The following is a 13766-nucleotide window of genomic DNA, read 5'->3' as shown; positions in this document are numbered from 1 at the left end:
AAAGTATGTAGTTATACAAGTACATACGTAAGTTGTACATAAGTACATACTTTGCGTGTACATATATCGATGTATATATAAATGTGCATGTATACATGTACGCATTTTATTTACGCAACTATGTGCATATATTGCACCTTTAAATAACATTCTTACATATTGTACGTAAATACATACAATTTTATATACATACGTACATTGTATATACGTGCTATTATCGTAAATTTATACAATGTATGTACTCAAGTACATAAAAGGATGCAAACGCATGAACATTATTTTCACATACGTTCATACATATATTGTCTATGTATACAAAGATACAAAACATTGCCTTTTTGTACAAACTAACATACATGCGTATATGTATCATAAATGCATAATTATATGTACTAAGCATATGTGTATTGCATTAAGTATATTACAATATAATTATGAATATTGTACGCACAAACAACATTTTTGCATATATTGTATATATAGGAATCGCAAATTGTACTTTCATACGTGCGTACATTCTATGTACATAAAAATATGTAAACTCATGCATATACTTACATAATGAATTTACATATGGTATACAATCGTTATAACTTGTAATCAAATAGTTTGATTACAAGTAATCACAATTACATGTAATCAAATTACATGTAATCATATATTTTGATTACTTGTAATCATAATTACCCGTAATTGTTTTCGTTGTGATTACTTGTAATCGCAATTACTTGGAATCATGATTACAAGTAATTGATTACTGTAATCAATATTGTAATCATGATTACAGCTGTAATCAAAATTTTTTGAAAGTTGTAATCACGATTACAAGTAATTGATTACTGTAATCGAATATGTAATCACGATTACAGCTGTAGTCAAACTTTGTAATCATGATTACAAGTAATTGATTACTGTAATTGAAAAATGTAATCGATTACATTTTCGCCTTTCTCTGATGTAATAAAAATTTTGATTACTTGTAATCGTGATTACAAGTAATTGATTACATAGCTGTAATTATCTGTAATCAATTACAGTTGTAATCGACGGCCAACTCTGCTTACTGGTCACATTTGACGACCAGCTTGGTCACTTTAAAAGTTAAATTGTACAACGTATAAACTTAAATGCACGTTATACTACTTCCTCACTCATCTCTTGACACCGTAACTTGAGTTTGGTAAAATGTATTTAGACTATTGCTCAAAAAAGGCAAGCTTCATTACCGATAATAGGTATTAAAAAATGGAGCACCATTGCAACATATATGTTTGAAATTTCTATAGCCATCTTAGAAAAGATTAAAAATTAATTACCTCATAACTAAATTTTTATTTCTTTAAAAATACAAAAGTATTTTAAATTTCTACTTAACTATAACTAACTATTCAACACTACTTTATTTACTTATCACAACCTAAAAAGAATGAATAATATCTATAGTGTTGCCAATCAATAGAGAAAAACCAGAGTTTGATAGATAAGTATATTGAAAATTGAACATTAACTCAAAGTCGAGAAAGAATTTTATGAGGCATATGGTTGTGGACTGTGTAACATGAAATTCTAGAGTAAATATAATAATTACATAAGTCGGATTTGTCAAGTCTTCTCAGATTCAGTGAAATCATTACACCTGTTTTGTTTTGCTGACACAATATTTCCTCTTATTCTGCTTATCACCTGCTGAATTTGTCAATTTCTTTTAACTGACTTATTACCGGTGTCATTTAGGTTGTTTAAAAAACAGACAGGGATCGAAATTAACGGTTGGTTAGTAACCACTAAAATCTGACTTGGACCAACACCTAATAATTATCAGTGGTGCACTGGACCAGAAACCATTCACTGGTAATTGAGTAGTGAAGATGCTGGATTAAATTTATATTTGACTTTTTATTAAATTTTTCTTTCTCAAAATAGCATATATTATCAGAAATAATGAATGGAATTACACATTCTTTCTAATTTTCACCTAATCTGCTTTAATAGCTTTTTATTTACTTTTAATAATATGATTAATTTTAAAAGTAATAATATTAAAAGTAAAATAATTGCATAACATTTAATCCATATGTATAAAACAATGAATTTTAATTTATATAAAGCTTTATTTTAATTTTTCAATTTGTTTTCAAAAACTATAAATTGCAATTGTTAAATTTACAATTATAAATAAATAAATTATTATAAATTCATAAATTAAAGCATTTTTTTAATCCACTCGCAGCATGCGAACAAACTAGTGAAATCTTTTGGTTACTGATCCTTAGGACCAGTATTTTCTTCTCCTACTAAATATATTTCAATTTTGTCATCAGTTGAAACAATTCATTGCTGTTAACTAACTAGATAATTTTAAATAATAGCATTATTAAAAAAAAATCCTTGCTTTTTTCATTAATTTTTTTAAACTTATTTTTATTATAGAAACAAATGAAGACTTGGAAGGTCCTAAAGAGGAAAAAATTGATCTCTCTGAAATACCACTACCAGAAATTAAACAAGAGACAGTGGAGGATCCAACTGTAAAAAAAGGACCTAAAATTCGACCTTGGGATATGGGAAAAGATAATTTGCAATATTATATTTCTCAAAAGAAAATTAGTGAGTTGAAATTACCTCAGTAAGAAATAATAAATTCTATTTCTGTAAGATTAAATTATTACTATAAATTCCTTTTTCAGAAACCCAAAATCAGTGGATTGAAGAAAAGAGGGAAGAACGACCCACGGAGTTTGCACCTCCTTCATTTTACAGATAGCATGTCATAACTTTCTCTTATATATTGTACATATGTATAGATAAAAATAAACACGTGTAAATACAATAGTTGATTTTTAATTTATCTTCTTATTATTGTTGTTAAATACTTAAAACTTATTAGTCTATGTAGTAGAAAATAAGAAATTTTATTTCGAAATTCTTAGCTATTATAATCAAAATAGTGTATTAAAACTTACTAAATATCAGGAAAAAAGATGACTTTAGTATTTCACTTAGTGCTATATTGGTCCCAATTTTTCCCCCATCACAAGAAAAAACAGCAATATTAGTGTTAATTTGTTTCATGCGTATTTTTATATGACTTTAAACTGTCGTGTTCTAAAATTACTATCGTTATTTGATTAACATCTCAAAAATGAAGTACACTTTATGTGCATCTCATCTCTATATTTTCATGCAAAAAGAAAAAAAAGATCATAAATGAATTTAGGTTTATTTCTTTTTTTACTTATCCAAAAAAAGTTTTTTCTTTTAATAATGCTGTAAAAATCAATAAGAAATTTCTTTTCTTCATGTTTTTTTTTTCCCCTCCCTTATTTAGCAACTCTTTTTTTTTTTTTTTTTTTTTTCAAATTAAAGTAACTCTGGAATTAAAAATAGTATATTTTATTGGTTTTTTTTGCGATAAAATTTGGCTTTATAGTACTAAAGTAAAACAAATTGTGCTATTTTTAGTTTTGTTATTTGTCCTTTTCAAAAGTAGTCTGGTACATGTATACCATGCCAAAAAACATCCTGGATTTTTCCTTTAGCCCACTAAGAGGCCTGCTATTTGCTCATTAACATAATGCAACATTAAATAAAATGAAATACAAAATATTATAAATGATTTCTGCATATTATTTGTTAGAAAAAAAATTTTTAATACAAAAAGGAATAAAACCATAATATAGCACAAATTTGTTTACACTTTTACTTTGCCGAGTGGTTAGTCAGTATCTGTGTTATATCTGTATCTTTGCTATTAGGTATCTGTGTGTAGTCCTCTGTTGTTAAAAACATTAAACAATTTCAAACCATATTCGCTAACCAATCCTGGTACAGCCATCTGAAAAGACATGCAGATTTTCTAATTTATAAGTTTTTTTTTTTAATTAAAGTATCCAAATACTTCCACACTGCATGTTTCTTACAATTTAAATTGTCTGACACAATGATATATGCTTATAACAATATGATGCAATAGCAGTAAAAATTGTAACCTATGTGCGTGCCTCACAAGCAGTTTGGATTTTATCTTGGCATAATTTTAAACAAAATCCACCTGTCATGCCACTTGACTTCAACTTAAGTAAATTATTTTTAACAAATTGAAAAGGTCAATCTTGAACATCTTTAATATAACTATACTATTTATATGCATTGAACTAATAAGATAGTTTAGTTCCAACATCTAATGACTCAACTCACTAATTAATTCTGGTTGCCCTTCAACATCTTTCCACTGTATGCAAAAATTATGATCTTCCTCAGGAATTTTTAATCTTATGGCAACATTCTTAAACATTAAGACAGCTGGAACTTAAGCTTTACACACAGTCTTTCTTTCCCGCATCATAAACACTATCTGTATTGTTATGTATTTTTAAAAGCATGTATTAAAATATGATAATACTTATATAAACGTTAGTGTTCTAGCACTAAATTTTTAAATCAAAAAAATTAGCATAGTTGCAGAAAATTAAATACTTTTAATTGCTAGAATTCATTCAAAAAATACTTTTTCATTAAAAAAAACATACTTTTTCTATAAAAATTTCCCCTTTATCAATAATTGATTTAGCAAATATGTATATATTGTGAAAAGTGATTATTCAAATTCTAAATTCATGCATCGTAATATATTAAAAATTGGGATTTTTAAAATCATGCAAAATTTTGAAGCAATAAACTTCGAAAAGGCGATTGAAAAACAAAACAGACTTATAATGGAATCAGTGCAAATTGAGCACATTAAAAACTGATGACTTAAATTTGCAATTCAAAATTTTCAACATTGTTTATTTTTTAAGAAAAAAAAATTCATTGTGTTCAGAAGTTCCCGCAAGCCGCAAGTTGTCAACTCAATTTATGCTTAAAAAAAACATCGCTAGGAGCTCAGAAAAGTCTCCTTTTCCTGAAAATATTTGCTTTTTTAGCCTTTTCAGTCAAAAAAGTTGTCGATCGCCTCAGACCGAAAATAATTGCAAATAGTCGTCAGTGGCAACCCAGTATTAAAGCAAATTCAATTTACAGGTTAAAATTTTATTTAGTCATTTTAACAATTAAAGTTATACAGGCATTACCCAGGGTTCTTTGATATATATCCGATATTTATTTTGAAATAAATATCATGATATTTTCAGCAAAATTTCTAAAATATCCCCCACGTTATTTCAAGATTTCTTTTAATCACTACACAAACTCATGCTACCGTTCACACTATCTTTACTTCCTACAAAAATCTTGTTTTAGATTGCACCTGCTCCCACTTGCCCCCTACCTACCTAGAGTACCTAAGTACACTCATTTGCCAAATGCTTGGTATAGAAAAAATGGAGGGAAAATGCTAGGCAGTCAGGTAGAACACTATGTTCAATTTTTAAAGACCTTTTTAGAAAACAGGGGGAAATTGGTACAAGTTTGCCAAGACAACAAACTTAAAATTCATAAAAACATCTTCAATTTAGTAAATGATATAAATTTAATGGTAAATTGTTTTGATTATATAAGCATTTTAGAACCGATTGCAAATGCTTTAGATGCAGTTCAAGCAAATAAATGCACGATAGCACAATGTGTTGAAATTTGGTGCAAACTAAAGGAGAAATTAGAAGCACATGGAAAAAAAGATGTGATGAAAAAGTTCTCAGAAAGAGAAGTAATGACTTTAACCCCTGCTCACTTAGCTGCTAATATGTTGGACCACAGATATTGTGGAAAAAAACTAAATGACGAGCAAACGCAAAGAGCTTTTAGTTTCCTACGCTCTGTTGACAAGGATATTTCACCTATGACTATGAATTTTTTGGCCAAAAAGAGCCCTTTTCCAGGCTTCAAGTTCGAAGATGACTTTCTCAATGTGGAACCCACAGTTTGGTGGGAAACTATCAAGTTAGAGGAACCATTAAAAGTCAGAATAACAAATCTTGAACAACTACTAACTGCCTCTCCTTCCACAGCTGGGTTAGAGAGAATATTATCTAGCTTGTGATTTATTCAGTTCAAGTTGCGGAATAGATATGGGACTGAAAAGGCAGAAAAACTTACTTTTATGTTCAAATATTTTAACAAGAAATAAAGAAAAAGTGTGTTTTAAAACTTAGTAAAAGTAAAATAAAAATGTCTTGTATTTTGGTGATTGCAAAAGATTTTGTTTCAGAGAACCTTTTTCATTTAAAAAAAAAAATTCTAATGTTTTATTTTATAAAAATTACAAATTTATTAATTACAATTAACATTAGGAATTTAGAATTTATATAAAATGAATTATTTTATGTTTTAAATTTGTATATAATGTCTGAAAAACAATTCCTAACAAAAAAGTTAATTTATGTTGAAGATACTAAATATAAAACAAAAATTTTAATATATATCAAAATATCAAATATATATCAAAATATCAGATATATATCAAAATATCGGATATTTTTGATATTTTCGAAAATATCATGATATTTACGATCCCTGGCATTACCACATATTAATAAGTATTCATGTCTTGTATCAAGTTTTAAGGGCTCCAATAGACTGACTCACTTTGCCTATATTACTAGTCTAAAGAATACACCAATTTCTTTTATTTTGTTTCCAATAACAGTGTATAATGAACAAAGTATTCTCATAAATTCAATAAAATATGTGAGCCATATCTGTATCATATTATTAAAACATTTCAAAAATACATAAAGCATTTAAATCTTAAAATGATCAATTAATTATAAATAATAAACTTTTATTTTAAAGATTTTTTTCCTCATCTTTCAAATACAATATTTTTAATTGGCTACAGGTGGCTCAGAGCAGAACTCTCTACCTATGGCAGCACTTTACATGTTTTCACCATTAACGTGTGGATTGTCATAAGGAAAGGATGTGTGTTAGTTTCCATCTTTATTTTCAAATAGATTAAAAACTTCTAAGTTAGGAAACTGCTTGAAATGGCTAAAACTGCATTAAGGTAGTCCTAAAAGAAATCATCTTGGAATTTTTGACACTTAAATATGAAAAATATTATAGAAAAGTAAAATATTTTAGTCTTATATTTGCATACATCTGAGAACACAGGGGAAGGGTCAAGACAAGGTTTCTTCTCCAATGGCATATTTAAGCTAAACTTTAGAATGGATACAATGGAAGCAGTTTATATTTTTAAAATTCCGGGAAGATTTTCATATTGGTATGAGCGCCTAAGTGATAGACAAGTTTTAGCATTTTCTGAATTAGTTGCAATTGAGATGCAAAGAAAGAAATATCACCTAAATGGACGAACTTGAAAGGTTAAAACCAAAGCGGATATTTGGGAAATGCTTTCTGTTTGAGTCAACTACAATCATCAAGCTGCCAAAAGAATTTTTAACTTGCAAAAACTTTAAAACACATGTCTAGGTGACGAGTTCTGTCCTTAGAGTTGGTCCCCCTCTGAATTTTTAAGTTTTTCATGGGTCATTGCCAGGAAGTTTCTAAGAGACCAGCATAGAATACTGCCCCTACTGCTATCTCCAATATAAGATAGAGTGTATTTAAGTTTGTCTTTAATTTATTTCAAGTTACATAATCAGGCAATTTAAGTATAGTATAAACAGAAACCGATATAGAAACATCCCCAAAACACAGATTGCATTAAAAGTCAACACTTTAGAGGAAAAACTTCGGCATAGACATATAAAACATCCCCTGAATTTCCCTAAAGTGATTTGTGGCAGAATAATCGCCAAGTCTTGGCAACTTCTGGGCAGCGACTTGCGAGAAACTTTTAAAAAAACATCACAGAAAGGGACCAACTTGAAAGGTATAACTCGTAGCCACCTCTGGGCAAACATCTATATGTTTGTTTTTTAAACATTTGCAATTCTAAAATTTATTTGACACCTTGGCGATTGTAGTTGGCTCTACAGATCACGTTACAGACACATTCCCCTTCTTACGTAGTTTCACTTTCAATACTAGTTCTTAACATTAACAAATAACACAAATAATTTTTATAATAATCAATACTCGATTTATTTCCTTCTATACAGTCATAATGAGAAATTTTATACAGAGATGATTGAGACTCAACATATTAATGATTACATGTTAAATTTCCGGCATTTCACCACCAGGTACCATCATTGTGATATTGTTACCATTCAAGAGAATTTGATCCAATTTAGTGACTCTTCGGCCCTCCGGGGTACTTTCATACTCTGTTACATCTTCAAGCACCATATTAACAAAGTCATCAAATCCAAGAAGAGTCCCGACGATTTCTTTATCATTTTTCATAATGATATGTATTTTTGAACCAATACACTTGTCGATAAGTTCTAACGGTAACAAAGTAGACGGATTAGGGATACTAGTAGCAGCCATTATATATACTACCTGTTATATATAAGAACAAAGCTTCGAAGATATTAATCAATTTTTAAATCACAAAAAGTTAATGAATAATTTTTGGACGTAATTATGATATATTTGTTTACAGTCTCTCTTCGGTTTACCGGAAAATCGAAAAAACAAAGTAAGCAGAATACAATCACAGTTAATTTAATTTTATTAACTGAAATTAAATATTTTCTTTGTGATCAAAATTAAAATGATCGTATTTCTTGGATGTATATATTAAATTATCATAAATTACTTGTTCTTGTTTTCAATTTATAATTTAAAAAAAAAAAGAAAAAGATTTATGTTTCAAAATCATATTAATGAACTGGCAAGGAAAAAGTCACCTTGGTTGCTCTCGTTCGTCTGCGAAAGTTTAGTTTTCGTTCAAGTTAGAGGTCACGTTCTCGTATCTTTAAGTCAACTGTCAAAAGCACCGGTATCTTTTTGCCGATAAAAAAAAAAACGTGGCTTTATAATTTGCTTCAATAAGACAATTTAAAACCTAACATGGCTCTAAATAAACTCGCNGAATGTATTTCTTGAATGTAAAATTAAATTATCATGAATTATTTGTTCATGCTTTCAATTTATAACTTTAAAAAAATGAAAAAGATTAATGTTTCAAAATATATTAATGAACTGGCAAGGAAAAAGTCACCTTGGTTGCTCTCGTTCGTCTGCGAAAGTTTGGTTTTCGTTCAAGTTAGAGGTCACGTTCTCGTATCTTAAAAAGTCAACTGTCAAAAGCACCGGTATCTTTTTGCCGATAAAAAAAACGTGGCTACATAATTTGCTTCAATAAGACAATTTAAAACATAACATGGCTCTAAATAAACTCGCTATTGATGCTTTGGACCTTAAGGATAAACGTGTATTGATGCGGTATTTATCCATCTCTATTAACTTTCCTATTATTGAATATTTTTTTTAACATTAAAAAATCCATGTATCCTTTTCATTTTAATTGAAAATTAAATTTAAATTTTTTAACTTTTATTTTCTTTTAGTGTGGACTTCAATGTTCCCATAAAAGATGGTGCTATCACTAATAACCAGAGGTATGTTATACGTTGCAAATCTGAAAACACAGCTGCATTACAAATTTCCTCAATTTTTTCATTATTTAAAACTTATTATGCCAATTAAATATACTCTAAATATTGAATGTTCGAAAACATCCGCAATATTTTTATACACTGGAGTTAAAGACTAACTTTTTTAATTCTTTCATGTGTCTTGAATTTCTTATCTATATTTGGTTTAAGCTAAGCTTTATTTTTTAGGATAGTTGCTGCTTTAGATTCAGTGAAATATGCCCTAGATAAAGGAGCGAAATCTGTTGTACTCATGAGCCATCTTGGACGTCCTGATGGGCAGAGAGTTGAAAAACATTCCTTAAAGATTGTTGCTGAGGAATTGAAGAAATTATTGAATAAGTAAATGATTTATAATTGTTAGTGAAGTAGTAGATTTTGTTTAAGTTTTCTGCTGTGAAACAGTCACTAAGACTATTTTGAAATAATTGCTTCTTTTAACTTTTTTAATTTCAATTTAGTTTGTGTTTAATTATTAAATATTTTAGTCATGTTGAATTATAATTTTTAATAATTTAACAAACAAGTGATTTTCCAAATAAGAACTTGTTTCAGAGCAGTTATGGAAAGGTTAAAGTCGGAGTCATTACTAAAATAATAAAAAAATTAATAGGTGCAAATAATATTTTTATTAACAGATAAATAATTTAATATGTTAATTTAGCAGCAGTAACATAATCACACAAAAATAAGTATATCATTAAGATATCTAAATTTTTTACCACTCTTAACACTTGCATATTCTGATTTCCAACAATAAGTTAGGAAATAAAAATCCAAATCTGTAGAAAAAAGTTTTGTTTATTCAGAGAAAGTATGTTTTTCTGTCTTATTAATGTATGTTGTACTCATAATTATTTTGCTTAGTGTTTCTTACTACAAAGGTTGTGTTAATTTTTTTTTTTTTTTTTATATTTNCTATCATTATGTAGAGATCACCTTACCGCTGGCCAGTTAGTTTGTGTTAATTTTTTTTTTTTTTTTTGTATGTTTTTTATAATTGGGATTGGAGATGAAACCAAATAAGAAACGAATTTCAAATTAAACATAAGAAGTACATAGTTTTGAAACAGCCAATCAAGTCAATTAATTACAGTTGCATACTAATAGCAAAATACATTTACTTAGTTTCAACCTGAATTTTCAAAGACTCAACTATTAATCTCTGCAAGTGTAATGTTTTCCAGTTTAAGCATTGTATATTTTAATTTCATACAAATGTAAATTGTATAATATTGTAAAAATGTAATAGGGTAACATTGTTTTAATCTATCAAAAATAAACCTTATTTTTATTTATTATTTTAGAGATATATTATTTCTCTCTGATTGTGTGGGCCCGGAGGTTGAAGAAAAATGTGCCAATCCACCTAGTGGGACCATCATTTTATTAGAAAATCTCCGTTTCCATGTAGAAGAGGAAGGTAAAGGTGTAGATGCCAGTGGTGCTAAGGTATTAATGAGTTACACATACTTTATTTATATTTGTGTTTACTTTGTATTTTAATTTGCCCAACTGTGAATTGAATGCATCTAGAATACAGATGTCAAATGCAGATTTATGTTCGTAAACATGTTTTTGCTCAACAGAAATTTCACATACGAACAAACTTATCTATAATCTATTCTTATATAAACATACAATAAATTTCTATGACTCTATTTTACGATTGCTTATAACATTAAAATCCTGGCTGAAAGCTTGTTAATCCTGCTTTGACTCTGAATCAAGTTTCTCATTCTCCAAATTTGCTACTAGATTTTTTAATTTATTTTCTCCTAACAATTTAAAAATTTATGGTCTCTATAATAGGATTGTTTAATGATAAAAATTATTACAACTTGAGAAACTTTTTGTTATGTGATACCTTTTCAATACTCCTTTAATAAATAACTAACAAATAATTGAATTTCACTAAATTTTATGTTTGTATAAATCCTTATTAAAAGTTGCTTTTAAAACCTTGTTTTCATAATTAAATTTAGAGTTGGAAAAAAGTTGTTCATATTTGGTTTTATCTACAACAGTTTGTTGAAAATAGGATTTGCAGTGGTAGGATTCTTAATAATTAAACCTATTTCTCATCTAAGAATGGTGTCACAAAACAGAACTTGAAAATTATATTGTCCGACATGTCCAGTTTGTATAAAAACTCTGTACGGACATGTATTTTTTACTCTTTCAATACCCAAGCGCTTATGTAGCTTATAGACTGCAGTGCTCTCAATATATCCTGTGATAGAAAAACCATTGTGATGAATCAAATTGAAATCCCAATGGACTATAATGATGTAAAACCTTTAAACTTTGATCCATCACCTGCAATTTAACATTTCAATTCATTTTATTTCTGCAATTTCACATTTCAATTCATTTCTGCAATTTCACATTGTTGGAAATAAGCATGTTTTTGTCAATAATACCTACTTATGACTTCAATATAAATTCATGCAAAACAATCAATGAATAATATTAAACTGTGCTTAATGCATTGCTAATAATACCTTTTAGTTTTTTGTTAATAATGCTTCTAATTTATAATTAAAAATTTGATATAGATACAATATTAATTTAATTTTGATTGATTAATAATAAGTATATTTATATTATTTCACTAATATGCATACTCAAAAGATGTTGGGGCATATTGTAGACTTACATGGCCCACTAGTCAAGAACAAACTTTGATATTTTTAGCCCTATCACAAAATATGAAACAATTGCTATTAGGTATTATTTAATTTCAAATCCAAATTAAAAATAGTGGCTATTTCAAAAGATTCAAAGTTTAAACTAGCTGCACTAATTTTTTGTTGTTAGAAATAGATAATGAATAAATATACAGTAAAACCTCCTGTGATTGACACTCCTGCAAAATGGACGCCTCTCAATACGGACATATTTTTAATTCTCCATGAATCTTCTATGAATAAACCATTATGAACATACTCCGCAAAACGGACACTCCCGTAACCGGAGATGAACAGCCATTTTTGCCCTGAAAATATTTTCTATCTCTATAAACCGGACACTACTTTTTCTAATTTTGAAGGGGAAAAAACTACTTTTGCTTCAAATTGCAAGGATTAAATTGCACTTTTCATCATTTTTAAAGCATGTAAATTTTTTGTCTTATCCAGAACTAAGAATATTGTTAAGCTATTTCACTACTAATGAATCAATCTTTCCTCTGTCACCTTGCCTTATCTTCGCAAACAAAGGGGAGAAAATTATACTGCTTTTGTGAAATAATTCCTACAGTGACATCTTTTGATCTTTTCACCTGAACAACACAGGTTATGAGACCCCTCAATTTGAAATATCTTAAATGCTTCTGCCACATTATTTTCTTAACAATTTGAAGACTACATTTAACATATCAAAGGTAGAAAACAAGACAGAAATATTTTCTTTGGGTTGTTCATATAACTAAAACATTTATTCAGACACTTGATAGATGATTAATTGTGAATAATCAACTCCATAGATCCTCGTGCCTTACAGGTATGGATTGCTTTTTTTTTCTGTACATAATGGGAGGTTACTTTTAAGGAAGTATTAACCATCTTTCCTATCAAGTGATAGGTAGGTGTTAGGGGGTGTAAACCCAATAATTGAGACCAACTGAGGACTAAAAGCTCCTATTCAGTATCATGTAACTAACTTGAATATCTGTGTAAATAGGAAAATTATATTCATTTATCTGTAGCTACATCTAGAATTATGTATTTATGTCAAACTTTTCCATATATTATTTTGTTATGGTAAAGAATATCTTTTAAAGTTTAAATAAATATCCTTGTAGATTATTTAATTATTTCAATATATCCTTAATAGTATTCTAAAGAAAATTACGGTGTTAAACTTTGTTATGAAGGTACCCTTCCCGTAAACGGACAATTTTTTTGGTCCCAAGAATGTCCGCTTAACCGAGGTTTCACTGTATATATATTTATTCAATATCTATTTCTATCAATATTGATATATTTTTAAATATTGATAAAGTTATTTTGCCATAAAATATATTTTAACCTATCACTTCTTCAAGATGAGCTAAATTCTATTTGACAAGTCACTAATCTTAATCCTATGATCTAATCTCTTAATCTTAGACTAGTTTAATCTGACTCTTGTTTTGTCGAACTCAACTCTATATTCAACTAAACTTATACTTTTCTTATTTTTAGGTCAAAGCCAAACCAGAAGATGTTGAGAAATTTCGTGCATCTTTGACTAAATTAGGTGATGTGTATATAAATGATGCATTTGGAACTGCTCATCGAGCTCATAGGTATATTGAGTTTCAACCTGAAT

At 28.3% G+C, this 13766-nt stretch overlaps 2 protein-coding genes and 1 non-coding gene across 3 annotated transcripts in view; 2 read left to right on the top strand and 1 right to left on the bottom strand.

Moving 5' to 3' along the window:
- LOC107436197 (coiled-coil domain-containing protein 174) overlaps positions 1-2830 on the top strand; it is a 19809-nt gene extending 16979 nt beyond the window's left edge. The window contains exons 9-10 of the mRNA XM_016047805.3: positions 2431-2607; positions 2688-2830. Coding sequence (XP_015903291.2) covers positions 2431-2607; positions 2688-2764 — 254 coding nt within the window. The 3' untranslated portion in view covers positions 2765-2830. The remainder of the gene's footprint in view (positions 1-2430; positions 2608-2687) is intronic.
- Positions 2831-7964: 5134 nt separating this feature from the next.
- Positions 7965-9253, bottom strand: LOC107436202 (uncharacterized). The gene is made up of 2 exons (XR_011636426.1): positions 9174-9253; positions 7965-8860 (listed from the first exon to the last, which is right to left on the bottom strand). It is a non-coding gene; the product is annotated as an uncharacterized protein (transcript).
- Positions 9150-13766, top strand: part of LOC107436201 (phosphoglycerate kinase) — a 41276-nt gene continuing 36659 nt past the window's right edge. Inside the window, exons 1-4 of the mRNA XM_071178801.1 lie at positions 9150-9240; positions 9366-9416; positions 9642-9794; positions 10760-10904. Of these exons, the coding sequence (XP_071034902.1) occupies positions 9179-9240; positions 9366-9416; positions 9642-9794; positions 10760-10904 (411 nt within the window). The 5' untranslated portion in view covers positions 9150-9178. The remainder of the gene's footprint in view (positions 9241-9365; positions 9417-9641; positions 9795-10759; positions 10905-13766) is intronic.

This window comes from Parasteatoda tepidariorum, chromosome 3 (genome assembly GCF_043381705.1).
Source record: "Parasteatoda tepidariorum isolate YZ-2023 chromosome 3, CAS_Ptep_4.0, whole genome shotgun sequence".
NCBI lineage: Eukaryota > Metazoa > Arthropoda > Arachnida > Araneae > Theridiidae > Parasteatoda > Parasteatoda tepidariorum.
Note: the sequence above shows the minus strand (reverse complement) of the source record. Positions and strands in the feature narration are given on the sequence as shown.